Source organism: Carassius auratus, chromosome 11 (genome assembly GCF_003368295.1).
Source record: "Carassius auratus strain Wakin chromosome 11, ASM336829v1, whole genome shotgun sequence".
Classification (NCBI taxonomy): Eukaryota; Metazoa; Chordata; class Actinopteri; order Cypriniformes; family Cyprinidae; genus Carassius; species Carassius auratus.
Window position 1 is genome coordinate 10,698,799 of NC_039253.1, and position 27,534 is coordinate 10,726,332.

Below are 27,534 nucleotides of genomic sequence, written 5' to 3' on the forward strand. Positions count from 1 at the left end.
CTATTTTTTCTACAGATTCTGAAACAAACACCCCTGAGAGACTGTCACAGTAACTTCCTTTCAGCTTTCTCTTTTCAATCAGACAGTATCAGTATTAGTACATTAGCATATTCTGCATTATCACATCTGACTCGTTGATTTCGAGTCACAGCATTTCTCCTTATTCAAAGGCCATTGCTTGCCATTTGAAAAAAATGGTGGACTAGTCTTAGTATTATTAACCAAAAAACATATATCCTAAAAACATTTTGAAATGTGTTTCAAACATCAAGTTGAACCTGCTTTGAGTCCTGACCTCCAGTCGTCCTCTTGGGTTTGTGTGATTGGAAATATAAGTGATAAACCTGCTGGTATTTTTCCCCAGAACAAAAAGTCTCGACCCTGCGAGCTCCCTGACTCTTTTGTCATCAATCTTTCTAGATCCATTTTTGAACATCATTAGAGGAACAAAAACAATAACTTAGTATTGGCCTGAAGAAACTCCTCAAGTGAACCTCAGGTTAATAGTGCACTTAATAACGATACCCTCTATTTCTCAAAGTGTCTTCAGATCCCTTTGAAACCTCTGTGTCGACCAGGGGATCTCTGGATTGTGTCATATTCTGACGCCGTAAGGTGTGTTCTCTTTTCAGATGTCATTGCGGGATGTCATTTTCATTCTCAAACAGGTCAAGTCCACTTTCTATGAGTTTGTCTGCTGAACTGATGGCACTGGTTACCAGAGTCAGGGACTGGTTGACGCTGTTGTGCCAGGGGACTTCCAGGGCATCCTTCAGGATTGAGAAGCGTGGAGATTGTCTGCTCAAGCAATAGAGAATGTTCCTGTGTGAGAGAGAAACCAAAGAGAGTTGGCTCTTCAAATAGAACACGCAAAGTTAAAATTCAAATAACATTATTAATAAAATTAAAATAATAATACACTCAAATAAACCACAAAAAGAATAGTAAAAATACAAAAACGTATATTATTGATATTCATATTGACGTTCATAAAAATACAGTTAATAAACAGTTATTTCAAAATATAAATAAAAACATGAATAACAACAAATACAATTATTAACAAACAAATTAAAATAATAAAGTAACATAAATACTAATAATACAGTTAATTCAAACAATAGCAATATTTCATTAAAACATAAAACAACATTAAAAATGAATTAATAAAAAGTACTGCATGACAGTATTACTGACATATCTCTCGATACTAACTGATATAAAATTAATTATATTTATGTATATTTATTTTTCACCATTCGGCCAAATTGTTAAGTGACTAAGATTACCATTTCAGTAAAATTAACTATATTCAATTAACTATTCTGATGTGATATTTAATTTGATCACAATGGATTGTTATTTCTTAGTATAGAAATGATAGTATAGAAATAAATATATTTTTAATTTTTTGATATTTAATTATATCAAAATGGATAGTTATTTCTTTTAAACTCATAAAATTGTCAGCAGATGCACCCATGTTTTTATACACACATTGAATAAAACATTGCTGCCAAAAAGGAGAAAATTACTTCATCCATGTGTATACACTTTTTAAATATAAAAGACTGAAATCAGTACACAAAATAAAATCAAACTATAGTAAATTTTTGTTTTGGCTCTCCTGTAAAATTGATGACCATCTGGTTCTCACCCCTTGAAATATTTATTAATTATTTATTAATGCAACAAAAATCAAAATGTGAAAAAGTTCAAATATCTCAGGGTTTGTGAACCCCAGTTTGAGAAATGTAATTTTTGGAAACAACTGAACTGAATCATTATTTGTTTCTTCAGGCTGGGGCTCTGTTCTCTTTCTAGATGGTTGCCAATGCTAATCTACCCTATCTTTGCTTTAAGATTAAAATAATCTAGATTTAGGATATGCCACATATGCCTTTCATCATGCATTCAGTTCACATGACTGTCCAAGGAAATGAGAGGTGCTACAGTAAGAGGAAAATACGTAACGACTTGTATGTTTTCATGTACTGTACCTATGTTCAGATATAACACAGAGCATAAATACTAAATAAAATCAATACCAACGTGTCTTAAAACAACCTTGGAGCAACCACATAGAAATCAACCGAACTCTTGCATGACAATATTAACAGACTTACAGTATATGGGCTATTTTCTTCACGGTTCAGGGTCATGCATTGATTTCTGTTTTTAGAGTGTTTTAACCAGCTTCACACACCTGACCGTAATAAACGAGGTAATTCTTTACCTGTTAACAGATCGACTGAAGTTGAGAAAGAGCCTGTGACCTTCAGAATGCAAACTTTATAATGAACTTGCTAACTGGAAGGTATATATATATATATATATATATATATATATATATATATATATATATATATATATATTAGGGGTGTAACGGTTCACAAAATTCACGGTTCGGTTCGATACGATACACTGATGTCACGGTTCGGTTCGGTTCGGTTCGATACGTTTTAGATACAGCAAAATGTAAAAACATCTCAACTTTTCAGAATGCCGCAAGCGCACCGCGGGTCATGTGACAAGAACCAACCAATCAGCTTCATCCTTTCCCGTAACAACGTTGAGAGCTCAGCCAAGATGAAGGAACAGCTGATCATAGTTGTATATGGATTGCAATTTTGAAATAAATTCAGTAGCAGAGCTACTGCAAGCGATTTTTAGAGCTGCAAATCCATTTATCCTTCGCTGAAATTTCCGCGTCTCATGGAGAGAGCACGTCATTGTTGCTTAGCAAAGACAGACGCCTCATGAGCGCTTCTGCCCGAGCGCTTTGGAAAGGAGGAGAAAGACGCGCTTAGCGTTTTCCATGCGTTTTTAGGAGCGATATGTGAACGGCCCCTAAGGCGCTCGCTCACTCAGTACGCGCTGAAGGCTCGTTGCAAAATGTCTAATGCATTTAACAGACCAGAAATATAAGATCCTAAAATAACCAACAGGTCTGGTGTTTGGGTTGGATTCCCTGTAAGCTATAGTGTCTAAATGCTGCAGGGATAGTTTGCTGCGTGCATGTTTCTCCTTTTTTTCGTCTTTTCCCAGATAGTACTGAGCATATATCCCAGATATTCCCGCTGTTTTTTTTTTTTTTTTTTTTTTTTTGTAATCCCGCTGGTGTACCCTGTCATGTAGCAGATACGACATACCGTTGTTTTTTTATCCACCACTCTCTTGCCATCACCATTATAGCTTAAAGGGAATCCAAAGTGCACCCAAACACCAGACCTGTTGGTTATTGGAGGATCTTCTCATTTCTAGTCTGTTAAACGCATTGGCTATTTTGCAACGAGCCTTCAGCGCGTACTGAGTGAGCGAGCGCCTGCTGAGTAGCCTAACATAAACATGTAAGATGGTGTTTTTTTTCTTCTTCGGGAGTGTCAGGGGCGTTGCCTGTTACGTTGTTTGGGTTATTGGGCTACCTTGTTGAACGCATATCATTATATTTCTTTCTCTCTCTTTTTTTTTTTTTTTTCAAATATAATTAATTACTCCAACGAACCGTTCGGTATACATAATGCGTACCGCGTACCGAACCGAAAGCGTCGTACCGAACGGTTCAATACGAATACGCGTATCGTTACACCCCTAATATATATATATATATACCTCATATTTTTGTTAGAAGCACATACTGTACTTACTACAATTATTATGAGTTGTAAAGTATATATAACTGCACATGCACATAATATTTATTAAATAAAAAGCCATTTAAGTGTACAAAGAGCATACTTTAAATGCATTTATTATAATCTAAACTATAGTTCATTTTTATTTAATTGCTGTTGATAACAGTCAAGGGTCCACTGAAATACTGTTCTGTGTGAACAGCTGTGAGTTATTCTACAACACCTCCCCTCTTTGGACAGTCATTAAAGTTACCGGGTTTAAAGGTTTTCAACATTACATTACAAAGTTAAAACACCTTTGCCAAAAGCACAAGTTCCACAATCCAGATCTTTAGAAGCAACATAAGACCAATTAAACTACTGACCCACAATGACAAGTAGTGCAGGTTGTTCATTTTTCAAGTCTTGTCCCTTTTTTATAATTTCAGTCATATCTTTTTTGCAGCAATTTTTGCTAGAGGTCTTCCTATATAACTCTGCATGAAATCTTTGAGATATTGATCTGGGCTCCCAGGTAACAACATATACTTTGTTTTTAATGGAGAAAGAGTTTTCCTACACAGCAGCTACAAATTGAGTTTAACGTACACAGCGGTGTCCCCTGCATGGGTCCAGATACTATCTTTTCCATATCTACTGCATATTGGCGTTTGTTTTATCTGCAGGAACAAACCCTCCAGAGGGTCTGTGAGTGCTAGTGAGGTCAAACTCTTACCTGCACCCTGACACCGAAGGAACACTAATGTTTGACAAGCGTGCTCAATAATAACACAACAAAAAGTTGACAAAAGTTAACTTTTTGTTTTACGATTTATTTACCATTTCAAACCAATATAAATTTACTTTTGGGATTTATGTCATAAAAAGGATGTCCATGGACCATCACACCTTGACGAAAAATGTACGTGTGGGATCTTTTTTGTAAGATTCACAATACGTAACATCATATACATTTCGTGACGCATTCAATGTGAAATGTCCACGCTAAGTGGTGCTATGTGTTTTTTTCGCCATAATAGATTAATGTAAATATGACGTATATTTTATACAATGACCGTTTTCTCCGGCCGCGTGCCGCCATCTTGTAGCAGAACTTCACTTGCGTTAGCATTCCCATTGACTCCCATTCATTTTGGCGTCACTTTGACAGCGAATAACTTTACATGTGAGGCATTTAAAGACTCCGTTTGTCCATTATTTATTTCTAAAGATACACGACAATGTATAAAGGGCTCCATTACCTTCTATATTACATTATGGCCCCGTTTTTGTAAAAATAGGTTAACGATTGCCTCATAACCATTCGACTCTCTGTCGCATTACCGTACAGACAGGAGGAGAAGCTTGCAGGCAATTAACTTAATATGGCATACTGGCGTTACATTTTAAAATACTATACAAAATAATTAATCAGAATATTTACTCCTGCTCACTCACGCCAAAGAACTCCCCGCTCAAGCTCGCCGTCTCTGCAAGATTAACGATGTTAGTTTGCACGCACAGCTACTAGAAGATCTACATCTGTCAGACAGGATGCTGACGCCATCAAGCTTAGTTTGAGTCTGCGCGTCAGAAACGGAAGTGCTAAAAACGCTAAAAATGGGCTTCACTTGTCTCAATTGAGTTCCAATGGGGTGGCTATGTCCATTTCTTTTACTGTCTATGCTTGTGAGTCATGTTTTCACTGGATTCATACCCAAGGATTCAACATCCAATTCATAAGTCCAATTCCATGCTGGCTGAGCTACCAATCAAGCTTGTTATGACCAGAAAGCAAAACATGGTGCTGTAATTATAACTGCGTATGAAAACGATTAAAAGTACTCACTGTTTTATGCCTCTAGAGTTAATAACTGTTGGAATCCGCATTGATGTGTACTTATCAGTGTGTAAAAAGTTCCCACAGGTATGTTTGCATCATGCGATCAGGTTGCACTGTCAAGTTCTAAAAAAAAAGTTCCATAAAATACATTGATAACCTGTGTGCTACAATCCACATATCCTGAAGGCATCTGATAACTTTATATGAGATAACTACCGAAATGTAGGCTGTAGCCTTCAAACATCAATTGTTTATTTGAATATGAGCACATTTCAATTTGACACACCATGACTGATTATAAAATGCTCAAGGGTATCAGTGATGCCAAAATTATATGGGATGACACAGTCAGACAACGTATTTGAAAGATATTAGAGAGTTACACAAGCGGAGAAGATTTGTTTTAGTGAACAATGACTTACATTTTAATCTGTAATATAAAAGCTTTCATATGGTTTCGGAAGATGTGGAATATAGTCATATGGGTCACTTTTATGATACTGTGAGAGTGTTTTTTGTTACTGTATATTATACTGAAGCTTACCAACCCTTAGTCACTATGCACTCCTTATATGGAACAGAACAGCATGAACCTGCTGCTAAACGTCTGCTGTTGTGTTCCACAGGAGAAAGTAAGTCATAGGTTTTGCAATGACATGAGAATGTGTACATCAACAAAATTGTAATTTTGGGGGAACTGGGATTGCCTGTATCGTAAAAAGCAAAACATATTTTCAATTCTTCAATTCACTGGATAAAACTGATTAATAAACAGAGAGACAAGTGTATAAAACACAGGGGGTGAAACAGTGAAGATCGGTGAGAGGGTGTTAATGCTCACAGGCCAGAACCCAAAGAGAGATAATGAGCAGGTACCCTGACGAGTCTCCCCGCACTTCATCTTCTGTTAATTTAATAAAAACCACTCCAGGACACACTGATTGCCGCTGATTACAATTGCTTGTTGCTTTGATAATAACAGGGCCCTCCTTCAGTCCAGATTAGCAAAACCAACGACAGCGACAGCAGTGTCAAGAAAAAAAAGTCAGAGCAGAAATGCAGCACCCAGGGTGTGTCATGGACCTTGAGGATCTATGGAAGATCAAACAAGCATTCACCCAAACACAAAAAGTAGAAATAATCAGAACGTCTATTATGGATCGCCGGCCACTCCATTATGGCTCAAGCTGCAACACAGTTCCTATCAACAACAGAGATGCATTGGTAAATCCCTGTTGAATCTTATCAAAGCAAATCGCTTTTATTGTCACATCACCAACAGCCAACGCCGTGGTGAGTGGAGATCTGAAAAGGAGTGTTTGAGGACACTGGCTGAAGATCAGCATTTTATTCTGCTGAGCTGAGGAGTGAATCACAGTTGACTGAGGGATTTACTTCTATTCCCTGCGAGATGATTTGTGTGCGTACCTGCAATAGTGTTTTACCATGTATTTCTGGCAAAAGTCCTGTTGTTTTGAGATCCATATCTCTTCCACTGAGAAGGTCTAAAGAAACCATTAACTCCGTAATGCAGGCCTACATTGTGCTTGACCCTTTGTTCACTCCTCTTTATATTTTCAAGCACCTAATCATGGCTCAAGAACAACCAGGACAACAACAACCATAACATTGGATTTAATAAAGGACACACTACACACTTAGATGTTTTTGTATATATAAATATTCTTGACTTATTGACCTGCATTGTTGAATCGTGGAATCCCAGCGACGGCAGAAACTGAAGACATCAGCACAATGGCTAAATGATGGTTACTTCAGTTCATCGACCCACAAATCCCCCTTAGGGGTATCATGGGACTATAAAGGCTAATAAATTCCCATAGACTTCAACTATAATCTTGTGCTAATTATGGTCTTTCACGATGAACAACTAATAATCTTTACGATCATTCATTTTTTATGAACCTGGAGGCAGTTCTTTATAAACTGTATCTGTACCATACAAATATAAAATAAAGAGCCAGTACAGCTTTTTGCAAATGCAATATAATTGTCATACTACGAAATGAGCATTTCTACACTGTAGCTCAATATTACAGCAGCTCTGCGAGGAAGCAGGCAATTTTATTTTACTTATTCTTTTTTTTTTTATCGTTTCATTTTCAAGATGAGGCAGTGTTTCCGACACTCATGTCTGTGGTAACAAAATTTGGCAGAGATGCAAATTGCATGTCTCTCAACAGCATCTGCCCCACTAGACCATGTGGAAGTGATGTCATCATTCATTCCCCAACAAAAACACAAGCAGGTTCCTTTTGGAATAGTTGATCCAAACAGCTTTTATTTTTGAGTAAACTTTTTCTTTAAGTAATTAGAGTTATTTCAGATAAACAGTCCACCGCTCTGCCAGGTGCATGGTGATTACAAATTCAGCTCAACGTGCAACACTTTTCAAAGCAAGATGCTGCAGTTGCTTAGTCCAACCAACAACGCAACATAGCACTCAATTGCAATGAGCTTTGTTCTTAATTCTAAAATTAGCTGTAATATCAAGTACAAAATAGCAGATTTTAAGGGTAAGTAATAACTGGAACAGTAGATTACTTGTTCATCAATATATTAAATGTATACCAAATCCATCCATTTCATCATGAATTTCAACATGAATGTTATCCTGTCAAAAGTTTAAATACTGTCAAACTTAACAGATCATTTTTGGTTCCTTGTCTGAATGCAAACACTTTTCAAAGGCTTTCGAAGATGAAGGCATAGAAAAAATATATTACATCTTTATTTAATTTATGCTTTCTACAAGATGCTTCAAGTCTTTAAAGCATGATCACACTCCTAGATTGTAAAGACACAGACTTCTTGGTAAACCTGTGTGAGAGGTCTTGAGCAATATTTGCTACCTTTTTTGTTTTCCGTAAAGTCTTTGACAAAAAGTTTGCAGGTTTTGCACGTACCAACTCTCTTTATCTGTTCTCACAAGAAACTTTTTCAGCTTTCACTCACCCCAAACACTCAATAATTAATACCGCTCTGTTGTCAGGTACATCAAAGTTTCCACCACATGTTTCACCTCTTTTCGCTTCCTCTGAAACTTATATGATACAGTACATCACGTGAGCTTTGCATGAAAGATCGTCTCAGTTACATTTGGTAACCTTCGTTCCCTGAAGGAGGGAATGAAGATGTCACGTCGGTGACCGACGAGTTGGGATATCGCTTCGATACACCAATCTACTTAAGAGTGTAAACTAAACGAGCCAATGCACACTGGCATGCAATTATTGCATCCAGCTACCGCTGATCACAGCGTGAGTATAATATAATAAGATATATAATATGCGGCCATCTCCTGTGTGCCTCAGCACTAAGAGAGCATTTCCTAAAATGCATGTTTCTCTAAAAGAGCTCCACTGGTGCGTCTTTATAAAGACGACTCCTCCAGCACCTTCAATCGATCTCTGCATCGGTGGGAGAGCTCTCTGATAAAGATTTGCCCAAGATGCCACCCTCCAGGATGGTAAGAAAGCCTGAATCGGATCCGGAGATGACAGCTTATGCTTTCCCGGGCCATCGAGAGGTTAGGGCTCGAGTGGAATCCTCCACCGCGTCCGAGGCCTCGAGGATGGATGATTGGTAGCTTGGGGTGGCCTGATGCAATAATTGGATGCCAGTGTGCATTGGCTCGTTTAGTTTACACTCGAAGTAGATTGGTCTATCGAAGCGATATCCCATTTTGGGATAACACTCAGAAACGCACGGGTGAAACGGCATCCTTTTAAGGACGATCCATCATCTTTATAAAGCCACACCCGTGGATCTCTTTTAGAGAAATATGCTCTTTAGGAAATGCTCTCTTATTGCTGAGGTGCACAGGGGAGATGGCCACTTGCAACACAACAGGAAGTAGTAATAACTGCATGCCAATGTGCATTGGCTCATTTAGTTTACACTCAAAGTAGATTGGTTTATCGAAGCGTTATCCCAATTCATCAGTCACCGACATGAAATTGAGTGTGACAAACTGAAAGGGAATTCATGTTATGAAAATTTTTGGATTCTTTAAAGCGTCGTTTATGTTCCACGTATGCAATATTGTAAGCCAACAGTTACCTGTAAAAGCCAAGAGGTGGGTTTGGGATAAGGAAGCTTTTTTCCAGGTCTCGTAGGACGTCGTTGAGCATGCGTACGTGAGCGGGATCTCTCTCTTTGGGGTCATTGGCAGGACGCATGACCTCAGATTGGAAGAATGCTGAGTTGTCTCTCAAAGATGCAGCCACATTTAGCAGGTCCTGCCGGCACAGTGGGTCATCTGAAAAATATAAGACAAGTATTATGGATATTCAAGTATGTCTGAAACAATATTTCCTTGCAAAATATGCTCCGGTTCGTTAACAGCAATAACCTTGATTGGATGACTTTCCATTTTTAACTCGACATCAAATTTAGCACAATAGCTCCAGGCACCAAAAATCATAATTCTTGTCATTTTTATGCAGAATAACATGGATGGACAAATTGGGCTTAATGCATTGCAGTAGCTATTAAATACACCTCCCTGTCACTCAAAACAGCTTTTATCTCATTTCACTTCATCGTCATGCTCCTAATCGTCTCAGACGCACCCTTCGGCTCTGCACTTGACTTCACTTCTTGTTAGCAGCAACTGTTATGACAGCTTAAGTGCAACCCTCAAAACTCCAGCAGAGCACTGGCCCTCAAAATTAAACAGCATAGTATTTAACGCCAAATCTATGCTAAACAAAAGATGCACCCCTGGCATACCTCCATTTGCCCGGAAACAAAAGCTAACAAATGAGTCGAAAACATGCATATTCATCCAATTTAACAAGGTATGTGTTAAAAAAATGTGATGTGACTGCAAATATAGTATAGTGTCAGTATAGCATTTAGGGCTGGAATTCAAAAGAATACATTTAAAAACTGACACATTTCTTATATATATCTTTCAACTTGCTTACTCAAGCATGCTTCTATCATGTGCTAAGAAGAAGCTGTTAAGAACTGTTCAACCTCTCAAAGATAATGCCAGGTCTGTGGCGGGTGGGTGTGCATATTAACAGGCTTGTTCATAATGTTGCTTAGTTGAAGATTATTTCACTGATTTTCAAGCGGAAGTGGCATTTACTAAAATCTAAATTTTGTTGTTAACAAAACGGAAGCACACTTATTCTGAAAACAGTAATATTCACTTATTGGAGGCAATTCTATATACATAGACAGCATTTGACATAAATAGCACTTGAGATTTCATGTTAACATTTTATGTAATCTACATGCAGTTAATGTAATATAAATAACAGTCCTTAAATTTACTTAAAGGAAGGACAATTTCATGACTGTCTCACACATTTATGTACATTTTAAACATTACTATGTTTTAATAATCTTCGGTCATGCTTTAAAGAAGTACCCTTAAAACATTTTAAATGTTTTTTTTTTTTTTTTTTTCGGATTATTTAATTTATCCTAAGTGTTCAAAATTGTATATATATACTCAAAATAGTGTTTTTGTGTGTAATACTTACAATATTTTCTGCCCCGTCTGTCATCTTAAATTTGATCGATTGATTTTCATTTCCCAATTTTTCCTAATTAAAATCACTAATGTTGGCGCAATGCTTTATGGGATTGTCTTGTAAGCAAATGATGTGATACTGCCTTAGAATGTGGTTAAAACAAGGTACGTTGATTTATATGTTAAATAAAGTTCAACTATGGATAAATCTGTTAAATCAAATTCTACAAAAATCATATTTCACAGGGATTTCACAAAGTTTCAAATCTGACTCAACAATGATGATTTCTAGGTAATTCTAGCAGTTCAAATCCCAACTTGATTGAGTGATGGGTATCATTGGAGAATATGAATATATTTCGATTCTTTGGAGGATATGCAAAACTTTTAAGTAAACAGAAGGAAAAAAATCTACAAACTTGAACACACACACTGTCTCCTTCTTTCTGTCTTTCTCTGCAGAATGAAAAGCACTCCCTGCAGTAGGACTGCTGTAACTCATCACTCACTGTAACACAGACAGCAGAAGACCCAGTGAAACTGTCACCAACTCAACCGAGGTTTACAATTTCACAAATGACGAAATGCATATCACTTCAAAGTTCCATATTTGTGCCAAAGGCTTCAGAAAAGACAGATGTGGGAAAGCAACTATAGTAATATCATACCAGACACCCACAAGACACACATGCAAACATGAAATTAACACATAGCTTGTTACTCTATTTTTAATTTATACATTTACATATTATTTGATACATCAATATCTGTGTGTGTGTGTGTGTGTGTGTGTTTGCATAATGCAAATGCATTTCACAGCGAGTTGTACAGCGAGACGGAGCACAAAGGGATGCAGCGTTCTCAAGATTCTTTCTGGACTATTGACACACTTTAAAAATGCAATGTTTGTGGCAAAAGCTTAAAAAAGCTTGACACCCCCCCAAAACATCTGCCTGTACCAGTGGGGTTTCAAACAAGATGCATTCAAAGACAACTTTTTCCAGAAAGGATTTTATTGTGAAAGTTTATAAAACAGCTAAAGCAGGCTGTCAGTAAATTGGAAGAAAAAAACTAAACATAAAAATCTAAAAAGAATAGTTCAAAAATTACCACCAGGTCATCCAAGATCTTGATGAGTTTATCCTGCCATATATATATATTCCAGTTATGCTTCTAGCCACTTGAATGTGCTTTTATACCTGACAAAGGTACAATGAGATCACAAGGTTTAACTCAACATCTGGAGGAGACTTCATTCCTTCAGCCTCCAAATTACACAGAACAGACTTCAGATCAGGGTATATCTGTCAGGAAACCGCTGGAAGTGCCAGTACGTAATAAAATGTGGGATCAAAAATATTTTGGATGTCTTCTATCCCAAACAGCGACAGTGAAAATGCCTTGATGAAGCATCTGTGGGATTTTCTCAGGCGTGCAATGCGTCAGTCCTTCAGCCCCGCTGCAGCCGAGACAGTAAAACAAAAGATTGGACACGAGTGTTTGGCACGGGTCTGGTGAAATGTCAATACTGCACAGCATTAAGGGCTTTGCAGTCTGTCTTCATGTGGCAGGATTATGTGGCAATTACATTTCTCACCTGTCCTCTTCTCAGTGTTCATGAATATTTAAACACAAAGGAGCATCGCTCCAGCAGAGAGCCAGAACAGATTCAGAGGAGAAGCCCTCGATGTCTCTCTGCAGAGGTGAAAAACGGCATACCTGCGAGCCACTGTATAATCATTTAATGTTATTTGAATCTCTGAAATCCAATTCTGCAAGACTTTGAAAATGTAGAGAACATTTGGAAATAAAAGCCGGTCAAAAGCTCATTACTACCTCTGGGTTTCTTTGGCTCTGATGAAGTAGAAAGTATAAAGCGTTTTCCGCTTCTGGGAATTTTCTCCCTTTTTGTTCCCCATCTAAGGTAAAGCTCTTTATTAAAAAAAAAGTGCCAGAGCGATGGCCAATCAGGTCTGAAGCTTATAAACCCATTTGATCCGAGCACTTAGAAATGGCTGGCACCAGTTTGAATTTAACAAATGCAGAAATCAAGATCATTCTTTCAGCGCCCCTTTTAAACTGTGAATGGAAGATCGATAGGTTCACCCAAACAGATGATTTCTGCATTACTCATCTTTATGGGAGGAGTCAGGACTGACACAGAGCAGATCCAGCTTGTAACAGCCTTAAACTTCCAGAAGTTCTGCCAACATACTGTAATTGTGTTATAAATTCATTAGGAAAGTAAATTGTAAAATAAGTTTTCAAAGGTGCAGTCTTACCTTTGAGTTTGTTCTGAACATCAAGAGCGATATCCAAAGGGTAAAATGGAAGAACGGGATCCGTAGCAAGTCGCAGGATGGCCTCGGCTGTGATCTAAATCAATAAAAGACAAAAAGCTCAACCAAAACTCTGCCAAGTCAATTTATTGATTATTTATCGATTGACTGACTGATTTTATTATGTTAATATTGTCTTTAAAATAACCAACATCACAAAAAAAATATTCAAGCATTGTCACTACACTATCACCAAAACCAAACGTCTAAATATTTATTTTTATTATTCTTTATTAATGTTTTAATTATCTTTTTATTTGTCTTGTATTCAGGGTTTCAACAAATGGATTATGCAGCATAACTGTTTTCAACATTAATAATAATAAGAAATGTTTCTTGAGCAGCAAAACCACATATCAAAATGATCATGTGACACTGAAGACACACTTTTAAATAGACTGTTTTACTTTAAATTGCAATATTTCAATTTCATAATATTTTATGGGAAACTGCTTATAATATTTCAAAAGAAATATCACTCAATTTTTAAGTTCAATTATGCAACTATTGTAAAACTACTATTGATTTATTAATTTGGCTCAAAATCTGAGGCACTTTAGGTGAACATTCTTCTTCCATTCTTTTAGCAATGGATTGTACAACACCGATATTTATGTTTTAATTCCCACAGTGCTTCTTTCTAATGGGCTTAGATAACAAGAGCATTTTTATGCTTCCAGTCTTTCAGCGCTGAAGCATAATTATTGGTTACATTCCATCTTATCTTTCTGACACTCTTCTATTGATTTCGATTGGATTCTGTTTCTTTCTGCAGTGGCTTTTGATGGCTAATTGTAATTGTGCAGTCAGTAAGATCTGTACTAAGCTTTTCCTGCATCCACAGTGCTCACTGATCAAACGTTATTGATTCTCCTACCATCCCTTCACATCATGTATGGGGTTAACACACAGGCAGGGAAACTGCACAGCTTAAACATGTATCGACTGTGGTTTTATCATATGGTAAGTGTCCCCTCTGTCTGACCTCTGTGAAAGCTACATCTCATTCAACCATTAAATATACAGTGAACACAGGTCAGCTCTTGTATAATACAATATTTCTATATCACCATGGATGAATTTATTTGATTAAAAATACAGTAAAGTACTTTTGTATAGTATAATAATATTGTATTCTAAAACTATGGTACTTTACTTTCTATTTAATGCGTTTTAAAATGTTATTGATTTCTGTGATGGCAAAGCTGAATTTTCAGCATCATTAAACCAGTCTTCAGTGTCACATGATCATTTATAATGTGTCACATGATCATTCTAATATGCTAATCTCATGTTGAAAATATTCTTTTTATTATCATCAGTACTCAAAACAGCTACTTTTGTGTAAACCGTAATAAACTTATATTCAAAACATTGGTGTAAATAAAAAATAAAAAAAATAATACATTTACTCAGCAAGGCCGCAATTTATTGATGAAAAGCAACAGTAAAGACATTTATATATTATAAAAATGTTCTATTACTTTTTAAAAAAAAATTGTTTTAAAGATCAAGATACTGAGAGATGAGCATAAACTTATATCACCCATATGAGGACCATGGCTCAGTGGGAAACCCCAAAATAAATGCCCTTTAAACATCATAAGTACATTAAAATTAATTTATTATTTTACTGTGTAGAATAAACAAGAGCAACCTGCATCCCTACACGGGATAAGCTGTTTGGAAAAAGTGGGCAGATGGTTTGGTGAATGGATGTACAAGAGCAAGAACCAGGATTTTTAAATAAAATTATGGAAACACTTTACCTAAAAACTTTACGTATAGTGGATTATAAAAGTAGTTTTAATGCATTCATTAATTATGCCTTGTAATGCACCTTATAATGCATTTTACAATCTCATTAATAATTGTAACATCTCTGTTACATATGGTAACCCTCGTTCCCTGAAGGAGGGAACGGAGACATCACGTTGATGACTGTCGAAACTGGGATATCGCTTCGATAGACTAATCTACTTCCACTGTAAACTAAATGAGCCAATGCACATTGGCATGCATACCAGGCTTTCGCTGAGGAGCCGAGCCGGAGACCTTGCAGCTCAGCGGCGGTACAGCAACCGTGGCGACGGGACGTGACGTCTCTGTTCCCTCCTTCAGGGAACGAGGGTTACCATATGTAACCGAGACGTAAATTAAAAAAAGTTAACAGTTAAAAAAGTTAACAGTTTAAGTCATTTGTGGATTAATGTGTATTAGAGATGCGAACAGTTTAAAACGATTCAGTTCGATTTGGTGAACTGTATGATTCGTTTGCGAACCGGATATCCAGCTGCTTTGATTTAAACTCTCTCTCACAACACACACGGAAGAGAAGACAATGCTGAATAAAGTTGTTGTTTTTGCTATTTTTGGACCAAAAAGTATTTTCGATGCTTCAAAAAATTCTAACTGACCCTCTGATGTCACATGGACTACTTTGATGATGTTTTTCTTACCTTTCTGGACATGGACAGTATACCGTACACACAGCTTCAATGGAGGGACTGAGAGCTCTCGGACTAAATCTAAAATATCTTAAACTGTGTTCCAAAGATAAATGGAGGTTTTACGGGTTTGAAACAACATGAGGGTAAGTTATTAATTACATAATTTTGCTATCTGGGTGAACCAACCCTTTAAAGTAAAGTGTTACCAAAATTATATTAAGTACATATTGCTGAGCCATTTTCATTAAACTCTTTTTAAAATGTTCCTGCTAATGTAAAAGCCAAAAAATGATGCTGAAACACCTGACATTTTCCGTAACTGCAATTCATCAAAATCATACATTTTCTTGTTCTCCTATTTATTTATGTTTTTTCTTTCTTATTAAAGCCCTTAAGTGTAAGTTGGTTTGACGTGGAATCCATCATGGACAGAGAGATTCCAGCATTGATTTCAGCAGAGAGAGCATTAATCTACAGAATGTGCCTGAACCCAAAAGCTGAATTTTTATTTATAGCATCATTCCTGGAGATGCTCTTTAGTTCTTCTCTTCTGTCTTTCTATTGGGTGGCAGAAACCTATAACCTACAAGAAAAAGGCAGTAGAGATGAGGACCATCACACATTCAACTGGTTCTAATACTACTGCATAACTACATTCGCATCATCTACATTCTGCTGTTGGATTCCTTCACTCCAGACTTTCACAAAGTTGTTTAGAAATGTGTTGGCAAATTTCATCATCTACGACATCAGTTGCCATCTGCAGACACTTTATGGTGGTGAACAGATGCACATGTTAAGAAGTGGCTGCTGTCAGCGTCTTTAAATGACAAAAGACGAATATATACTGTATATATATATATATATTGAGAGAGAGAGAGAGAGAGAGAGAGAGAGAGAGAGAGAGAGATTCAAATTGAGCTATTAGCAGGAAAGAAATATACATTTTATGTTATTACGGTCTCGAAGGTAAAAAATATTATTATTATTAATGTCTCTATACCACAGATGTCACAAAAACATTTAATTTTATCATTATAATTTTATATTAAAAAATTGTATTATTATTAATGTCCCTACAGGACCCCAGATACCACTAAACATTTGATATTTTATTATTATGTCTCTAAAGTACCACATATATCACAAAAATATTCCATTCCACTATTAAAGTCCCTACAAAACCACAGATAACACCTATATATTAGTGCTGTCAAACGATTAAAAAAAATTAACTAATTAATCGCAATTAAAAGACTGAAACTTTTTTGATATGTAAATGTAAAATGTTAATAATTAATGTAAACTCAAGAAAAAGAAACTATTTAAATTCAAAATATGATTGTTTATTGGAATTTTTGTTTAACTTGTAACACAGATTTTCTCATGTAAACAACATACCTGCAATAAACCATCAATATCCTCCAAATTAACTGTTGGCTTGAAAGCCATATTTATTACAGAAATAAAAACACAGGCATGTAAGTACCATTTGAATTTCAAAACAATCAATGCCAATAAAAAACAAAAATGATTTCCATGTTGAATTCTAAGTGGACTGCAAAAAATTCCAAAGTATAGTCATTGCCAGTGCTTTAAGTGGGCCGGTACGCACCGGTACTCAGTACCGCCACTTCCAAATATAGCTCTTGAGCGTACCGCCACCTCTCCGTGCGCCCAGAACGTGCTTGTAGCGTACCGGTACACTCATTTGGACATCTGTTTTAATAGAGGTTTTAATCTTTTACCTGCACTGCCGATTTTCAGAGCGCCTTTCACAATGCAAGCTTCCTAATTCATCCCACCCAGAGCAGAAACTACATTACCCATTCACCCTTAAGTTATACAAGTGAATAGCGCATGTGTCGCTTTTCCCACTGTTAAGTGTCAACAACTCATCGTGGCCGGAGAAGGTGTGTGAAACTCGTTGTGAGTTATACTAAAGCAAAATCTTGAGTATTTATTGTCTGATAAACATTAAAACTGTCTGCGGAGGTTGAGTCGTCCTGCAGCCAGACCCCGCTGGCTGCTCATTGGCTGCAGCATCTTTTTTCTAAGTTCTAAAAAAATACCATAGACGGCAAGGCACAAATTTAGATATTCATTTATCTAATTAATCTATAGCCTATGCACAAAGACAATATGATCTTTTTGTCCCCTTTTTGTTTTAAAGCTTGATGAAGAGAGAGAGCGCAAGTTGCTGCAGCTGCGAGGAGGACAGTGATGCACGCGTACAGGAGTGATTGACAGTTCGCGGCACTGTGTACAAAAAATACTCCGCTACACAATTATTTCGTAATTTTCGTTTAAGCTTATTAACGTTAGCATTACAGAAAGGTCTGATTTACGCACTGTTACAGTCATTGTTTTTTTTGTTTTTTAAACAATGACATTTGAGTTCATGATTTTAATGTTGCTGTTTCTTGTGGCAGACTGAAGAGTAATCCGGCAGAGTTTTATACTGAAACTTTCCGTCTAAAAGTCCTTCCTTGGTCTTATCCATATTTCTTTGCACGTTGAACACACATAGGCCACAACTGGAAATAAAAAAAACTGCAACCGCGTTAATTGCGTTATTTTTTTTTAACGCGTTAAATATTTCAAATTAATCGAATGCGTTAACGCGCTAATTTTGACAGCACTACTATATATATATTTGTTTTATGTTTGGTAAAACCAACAGTTAAGCGCAACCTGATTGGCACACACACGTTTTTGTCCATTGGCCCAATTTTCCTCTGCATGTAAACAACTCATCAGGAATTACGACAGCTAATTCAGTCTGCACATTTTGACATCAAACCCCAATGAGTCCACATTTTTATAAGCATGCTCATTTTTGATAGATATCAGCACTTTCCTATTTACATTCAACTGTTATCTTTAGCATTAAGCCTTTTTGTCCTTTGTAATCTCTCGTGGCATTTACAAAGACTGTCAGTGTGTATTTGTGTGAGCGAGCACACGTGCACACCCTTGTTTTTCAATCTTCAGCTTGCCTTTTGCTCTAGGACATATTGGTACTGCAGGGCTTTGCAGGGGAATATATTTGTGTACATTAGAGACAGGCGGGAGCAGTGGAGGCGGGGGATTATTGACAGCAGAGGGCTCCCTCTGAGCGCCTCAGCCTGACTGATGAATGGCTGAACACTGATTCACAGCACAGAGACAGGCCTGTGTCTGATCTCAAAACCAGACTGAAGGGTGTTTGTTTCCCATGTCTCATTGTTCTGTTAATACTCCGGGCGAGTATTAACAATGAGGTCAGGCATGTTGTGATTTGGAAGTGCACATGTACTGTGGGATTTACCCATCAGATCTGACAGACTAGAAGAAGATAAATTATTCTGTTGCAGGGTTTAGTTATTTAAGAACTAATATTTTAACATACAAAGGGTCTAATAATAAATAATCGAATCAAAAGCGGTGTGTTGATCTTTACATCTGTAATCTGCTGGAAGATCTACATTATTTTTAATAGCATCAGACTTTAATGAATGCCAGGAAATTATATAATTTAGGGTCTCAAAAAGTATTCAAAATAATGGTTACAAAGTCACTAGATTTTAAACTAAAAAAGTCCTGTGAATATTATTATTATTATTATTTTTAAGAATGCCATTAAATATTCATACCGTGCAAATCAGTTTGGTTGATTTTTTTTGTTTTGTTTTTTTGATCTACGATAACAAAAACCAGATTAAAAAAATGCACTTTATGATGATAATGAATGAGGGTAATTAAAACATACTAAAATAAAAGTTAAACTTCGCTGCTCAACTAACTTAAATGCAGCATAAACAGGGGTTGGATGAATTAATGTGATATATGTATATAATATATTTATTTTTTATTGGTTACAGTGAGATTTTTTTTTTTTTTTTGTGATTATTTAATATTTATGTTTTTAATGTCTATATTCTGAAGTTCACATATGAGTGTAGTATAAGTTGTGCTCAGCAATGTTTGGTACAAGCATTTGGAGAAATGGGCAACTTGTTAGACTTCCAAAAATATCATCAGAACATTATTACAAAACCTCATGACATTTTTGTTATATGTAGACAACAATACATGATACAATTTATATATTATATGCACTTCCATTTAAACTAAAATGTTGCAAAATTAATATACAAAAACCGTCTGAACAAAGATCCAGCATGACAGATGCTTCTTATAAAAGAACTGATTCAATGATCCTCACAATTCAAGCAGCTTTTAAAGCTTTGCACAGCAATGAAGTACTAAAACTCAGAGCTGACCACATGGCATTTAATGAATCAATGCCTTAATGACCACTGTCAGTCAAATTTATTCCTGCAATATGTAAGGGGAAGACAAATCTCTCGTCAAGTGGCCTTCTGCTTCTGTCATTAAGCTTCCAGATGGTACCGTGTGTCAAGAGTTAACAATGAATGAAAAAAACAACAACCCAACAACTAAATATGCAGGTAGAAAAGGTTTTGTGAACATAAAAGATGCTTTTTTTTTTGTGGTGTGAGCGTATTGTCTTGGAATGCATACCAGTTATTCAACAGAGACTTGCATTATTGTGTATCATGGGTCTTAGGGGCTTATGTGACAACTGATTTACATTATATTAAATTCTCAATGAGCGACATGACCGTCAAGCTGTAAACGGAGAAAGCATGTTTGTGTTGTGTCTGGTGGGTCATTCATCCATGATGTTGTGCATGAATTCAGCCTTTAAACCTTCTGTTTTTGCTAGGAACTGGCAGATTATGAAAATTGTCAACTACGAATTGAAGCTCTGTGATTTTATATGTAAATGGGTAATTAGAGGGCATTGAAAAGGAGCTTAAGTAATGTTTTATTCAGCCAGGCAAAATTTCAACAAACACACATACTAAAAAAGTGTAGCAATGACCAGCGGAAAATGGGAAAACCATTGAGCAAAAAGAGTAATGTGCGAGTGCTTATTGAACAGTAAACTGGGGAGAGATTAATTCATGACAAACATCTGCCAGATGCTGAAACCAATTATGCTTCCTGCTATAGCAAAGATTCATTTCAACTTAGAAGCTTGCAATTTTCCCATTCCGCAAGCATATTTTTCATTATTAAAAGCTAATTAGAGTGCCGCATATGTTGAACAGAGTTCTGTGTTTGGATTCAAAGACAAAGAATGGATTTAACTGTTAATAATTGTTTATTTCAAACCAGATTAACAGATTTATGAGACATAAAAATTATATACCATTATTTAAACTTAAATCATTATATTCTTCAATTTATTTCAAAATGTTATATAACTAGATTGTGTATAATTATGTATAATTAATTTGTAATATGTAAATTGGTTAATTATAATTTCCCTTTCTATATATGGCGAAAAACGGTAATAAATCGCACAGGACATTTAATGTAGTTTTACAGTAAAATACTGCTAAATTTACAGTTTGTAGAAGTGACACTTTTTTTGTAATTTACAGTGAAAAATTTAAAGTGACATTCCCAGAATTCCTTGAGTGACACTTCAGATTTGATGTTGTTTATTGTGTTACCTATTTTTTTCTTTTCATATGTTTTCTTTGTGTTACCATGACATTTGTGTGTGTGTGTGTGTGTGTGTGTGTGTGTATGTGTTTGTGTGTGTGTGTGTTGCTTGTGCATGATGCTGTGTGCCCTGTCTATATATTACTATTTAGCTCAGCTTATAGAAAAGCTACATGTAATGAACTTAGATTCTTATTCAAATTTCTCATTTTCACATGTCAGTATATTATAAAGTAATATCATAATAAAAAAAATAAAAAAAATGAATAAATAATAATTCTGTAGGTTGGTACTTTAACATTATAGCAGTTAATTACATTTTTACTGTTAATTTAAATCTGTAAAACCTAAAATGTTGCTATTAAATTTCACTTTTAACTTTAATTTCTAAAGTGTTACAGTGTTTAAATACATTAAATCAGACATTAAATCTCTTGAATCAATGAATTAGAGACTAAACATTCAAATGTGACATCTTGTACTGAAGCATTGTGAGCACACATCAATGGAATGTGATGTTAAAACAACAGTAAGAGTTTTCTAAGAACTCAAGCACTTAATGACATATCGGTGATACATGTTTAGGTGGTTAAAAGCCAGAGCTGCAATACAGCTTTTTGCAATTAGAAAATTAAAGGATAAAAGTTAACTTTGAGGTTTCACTTATCAGAAATAAATTGTACTCAGATTTGTGACTTATTTTTTTTGCTTTCCAAGCAATTCCAATCTTGTTTTTTGAATGTTTAAATATTTTTCCTGAAAAGCTAGATTGACACTGATTTGTATTTTTTTTTCAGTGTAGCCATGATCTGATCGCTATTATTTTTTGTAGACATGTTTTCTATCCATCATTAAATTAATTTAGTGTTTATTTGCTACAAATAATTTTTTCTCTCTAAAAGTTAAAGTGCGACTAAACCATCATTTTATGACTGCTGTGACCCTGCTCAGAACATTTCAATCAGCCTGTAATGTATTCATAGTACACAGATGGAGCCTGCTTATTAATGGGGGAAATAGTAGACTCAAGTTTATGCTATGTTACAAATGCACAGATTAGCTGGCTTGGTGTGTTATGATGTGTTAATTTTTAATTACTGATGTTCTCAGAAACTTTGCATGCCTCAGAGCTGTGAAGACAGTGAGAAACCGCGGTCCCTATGGAATACACGGATAGCACACACCCATGTCTGCATTTTAGATTTGCATTTGTTTTCTAACTGCTTCAAATTACATGCCATTTTGCATCATTATAGATGCACTTAATTGGCTTTTGTGGGACTTCAAAAACAAAATGACTAACAAAGTAAAAAAATAAAAATAATAAAGAAAAAGCGACGTGAAAGAAAAGAGAAGTGATCGTTTGCTTCAAAGGGCTTCTGTGCTCAGAAATTATTTATACAGAATAAAAAAGTCTATCGGTAGACCTGACAAAATACAAGATGCAATGCTACGTGGTTCCATTCAAAACAAAGTCAAAAAAGTTGAAAATGACATTTGAAACCAAAACTATTCAGTACGAAGGTCAGGTGAGGTTTCCTGAGTTTCTTCTTGTAACCAGCATTGAAACTGAACTTGATTGTCAACAGCAATAAAATCTCTCTCTCTCTCTATATATATATATATTGCTATTGATCTAATATATATATATATATATATATATATATATATATATATATATATATATACTTTGCATGCCTCAGAGCTGTGAAGACAGTGAGAAACTATATATATATATATATATATATATATATATATATATATATATATATATATCTATTATGTATATTTGCATATTTATGTATATTTACACACATTACATATACTTCATTCCAGTGTTCAGTTCAGTGTCACGTTATTTTGGAGAAATCATTCTAATATGCTGTTTCACTGTTCACAAAACATTTTATTATGATTATTATTAATATTTAAAACAATTGAGTAAATTTTTTCAGGATTCTTTGATGAATAGAAAGATCCAAAGATCAGCATTTATCTGAAATAGAAAGCTTTTTCAACATTATACACTATACCTTTCAAAATCTTGAAGTTAGTATTCTTTTTTATATAGAAAGTATTATTTTTATTTAGCAAAAATGCATTAAATTGATCAAAAGTGATCTGAACTTTCTATTCATCAAAGAAACCTGAAAAAAAAAATCTACTTAGCTGTTCTCAACATAATAATAATAAAAATAATAATGATGATGATGATGATGATGATAAATGTTTTTTGAGCAACAAATCAGGCTATTAGAATGATTTCTGAAGGATCATGACTGGAGTAATGAATCTAAAAATTCAGCTTTAAAAATCACAGGAATAAATTCCATTTTAAAATTTATTCAATTAGAAAAAAGTTATTTAAAATAGTAACAATGTTTCACTATATTAATGCTTTTGCTGTATTTTTGATCAAATAAATGCAGGCTTGGTGAGCAGAAGTGAATTCTTTAAAAACATTAAAACTCTTTCTGTTCAAAATCTTTTAAATGGTAGTTTGAATTGAATTGAGATCAATGTCAGTATATAACTTAGAAAATTATATTAAAATAATAGTATACAATATCTGTAATATTATTTTAAGGTAAAAAATATGCAACTTAATTTTAATTACATCGACATTGCTCCATTTGGGATTTAAAATGTTTAATTCATACAAAAGGGGGAAATTTTTTTTTAATATGCATGAACCTTCTTTTCATAAAGGAAATAAGGTAAAATGGGGGCAGTCAAAGCAATAACATGTTTTGAAAGGATAGGCAAATTTGTCCTCAGAAACTGCCAGGCAGGCTCCCAGTGTCGCACTGTATCATCTCGATTTTAGTTTTCAACTTTTCAGCAAAAAGGCCTCAAAAGTACAGAGGGCTTTTTAATCAGCAGCAGTGATGGATGAGCCATGAGTCTTCACCACGCTTGGGACAAACCAGTGAACATGAAGAGAACATCCAAACGCTGGGTTAAGCCCAGGAGTGTCTGGGAAAATTACTTGACTTGACATCTCGTCATTTTATGTATTAGGGGGCGATAAACTCCTCCTGATATGCTGCCAGTGCTGGGGTGCAGAGGAGGTGGAGGGAACCAATCACACTCCTTGTTTGGGGAGATAACATGAAAATTTCAGCATTTTGTTAATCTGCCAATGACTTGAAAAATCTGATTTCTCCAACTGGTCAAGATTATCTACTGTAAAACATCCATATCAAAACATTCAAAAGTGGGATACAAACAAAAGAAGCAAAACTGGAGAAGTGCAGTAATTTGCTCTTTCATAAACATCCAATGAAGACATCGTTCGTGTTCCTAGATGGAATGATTTACACATCCAGTTCATCTACAGGTAAATGAAGAGGGAAAAGCACAGCCATGTGCCAAATTTAGCCTTTGTGTGTCTAACTATTCAGACTCATCTTGACTGAGAAACCAATAAATGACTATCAGCAAAATTAATCTAGACAGAACAGACTGAAAAACCAGATTGAAAGACTTTGTGGCTGTCTAAACGAGAGACTGATGTAGAGGGTTTACAGATAGACAGCGTCTAGGAGTTATTAAACAGACTGATGGGAACTTCTGATTAATCTTTTGCAAATTTTGTCATACAAGAATCTAAATGGCAACCCAGAAGAAACTCATTTCTTAGAAGCAGCTCTTTAAAAGATCAAGAGACCTTTTCAGCAAAGAAACCATTTTAAAATTGAAAAATCTGTCATCATTAGTTGATTTTTAATAAGCTGCTTCTTTTGCACTTTGTGCACTTCAATATTCCGTGTTTAGATTTTTATTAAAACTAAAAGATTTTATTATTTATTTTTTGTTAAAAATGTAATTTCCACCGCTGTTATTACATGACAGAATGTTATTAAATATAACAAATATAACACACATATTTGCACATGAACTTTGAAAAGAAAATGTCACTTGTGAGTTTTTTTTCTACATTTCATTCTACATGCTGAAATTATGAAAAAAAAAAAACAACAAGAACATTTTATTTAATTGTGTGCATTTAGGATACATAAAATTCTTGAATTTAGCTCTAATGAGCCAAAGAGTCTCTAATTTTATACTATAAAAGTTAATATAGAACTTAAATAACAGTAATTTACACTATCATTCCATCCACAAAAAAAGAAGCTTTTTATTTAAAACTCCAAAAGTGCTCATACTTGAACAAACAATAGTAACCTCTTCATGCCTTGAAACACAGAAGAAAGATATTTTACAAATCATCCAGCATGCTTTTCATAATGGCGACTGAGGGTGTACTCACGCCCGAGTGTGTTTCACCCCCAAAGCCTGGTTTGTTTGACTAGCGTGAGCGTTCTTTGCCGCGCTTCGGCGTGGTTTGTTTAGCCGGCCCTAGCCTGGTTGGTAGAGGTCGGCCAGGTCACTGCTCGGTTGGGTTTGGGTGTGGTATACATGCAGTGTGAGTGATATACAGGCCAGTGTGGGGAGGGTGAGGGGTTAATCACACTCGGTTCAAGGCAACTGTGCCTAGTGTGAGTACAGCCTAACTCAAACTATTATTTTCAGCAAACTTCGAATGTCGGCTGAGGTCTCTTTGGTGATTTGTCTCTGCTGTGGGAAATAATACAATGCCAGTTCAGAAAAGCAAATCATCACAACAGATACTTCATGAGATCCTCTGCATGGCTGACTGAGGTGTTAAGCAGTGTTGAGAATCTTTCCATTACCTCATCATCTCATCTCTTTATCATCTCTCAGTCTTCTCACTCCCTGTCTCCCATCCCAGCGGACAAAAGCCACATCTGTTACACACACAGTGAGTGCAGCTATACAGGGACAGCACCGCTGAGGCTGGAGGCAGTAGACTCGAGTTGGCACATTGTCTTTCATGATTAAATCACTTCAATGAGCTTTGACATGTCCTGTGCTGCAATCTTTCCATATGTAATTCATCAACTTACGGTGCTCTTTTCTAAAGAACCAAATTATCTTCCATCTCTTTGTGTTCCCACCATTGCTATTTAAAGGAATAGTTCACACAAAAATGAAAACTGTGTCATTTGCCTGCCCTCAGGTGGCTCCCGTAGTGCCGTTCCCGATACACATAGTGGGCCCTATTTTAACGATCTGAAACGCAAGTGTCAAAGCGCGAAACGCAAGTAAGTTTGTGGGCGGGTCTCGGCGCTGTTGCTATTTTCCCGGCGGGATAAATGGCTCTTGCGCCCGGCGCAAATCTAAAATGGGTTGGTCTGAAGTAGCTTCATTATTCATAGGTGTGGTTTGGGCGTAACGTGAAATAAACCAATCAGAGCGTCATCCAACATTCCCTTTAAAAGCAGGTGCGCAAGTTCCATTATGGATTGCTATTATTATGGCGTATTTACCAGGCGCACGCCAGGAGCGGTTCACAGCCGAGGAGACTGATGTTCTTGTAAGAGCAGTGAAAGACAGAGAAGTTATGTTTTATGGGGATGGGAGAAACCCACCCAAAATAGCGTCGGTTAAACAGGCGTGGGAGGAAATAGCCACAATTGTTTCATCGATTTTTTTTTCCTGGTTCTTGACGGACAAACCAATTTGTCAGATGTCCTTATACATATATGACCTCAAACAGGTCTGATCCTTAATTACTACAATTAGCCTGAATAATTTGTAAGCTAGATTTATGCCTATTTTTTCACATCTTCGTGGCACACCACAATGATTTTCGTCATCTCATGTGTTAATATTTTTTTTAAGTGTAACAATTTATGATTTGCAAAAATAACTGTTGCATCTGTGTAGATTACATGAACAAAGTGTATGCGCGTTGTGCACGCTATACATTATGGTCAAGCATGCGCCCTTAAAATAGCATAATGAACAACGCGCAACGCGCCACTGACTTTAGACTAGGTTTTTTCTGGTCAGTGGCGCAATTGTTTAATGGAACATCAAAATAGCACCAGGGATTGTTTGCGCCGGAACACACCTCCTTTTTTGCGCTGAACCGCCCAGGGAGCGCAAGTTCATTCACTAGTTTAGCGACGTGCTTCTGTGGAGGGAAAAGCGCGCTTTGCGCGGGTGCAAAATAGGAATGACACATGCGTCGGTGTACAAAGTCAATTGCGCTGGGTGCAAGATAGGGCCCAGTATGTGGTTTGTATAAATGCGCTTCCTCCAGTCACCGTGCATATGTTTCTCCTGATTTAGATTATATATCTTTATAATAGAGAAAGCAATATTGTAGATGGAGTACTGTCATTTTACCTGGAAACAACTATTTGAAATTAAGAATGTCTTGATGGAT

The 27,534-nt window shown here is 35.9% G+C and overlaps 1 protein-coding gene across 1 annotated transcript in view; it reads right to left on the reverse strand.

Annotated features, from left to right (window-relative positions):
- LOC113110584 (inactive N-acetylated-alpha-linked acidic dipeptidase-like protein 2) overlaps positions 1-27,534 on the reverse strand; it is a 45,350-nt gene continuing 17,816 nt past the window's right edge. Inside the window, exons 4-6 of the mRNA XM_026274708.1 lie at positions 13,249-13,342; positions 9,541-9,739; positions 1-822 (exon numbers count right to left, since the gene is read on the reverse strand). Coding sequence (XP_026130493.1) covers positions 636-822; positions 9,541-9,739; positions 13,249-13,342 — 480 coding nt within the window. The 3' untranslated portion in view covers positions 1-635. The remainder of the gene's footprint in view (positions 823-9,540; positions 9,740-13,248; positions 13,343-27,534) is intronic.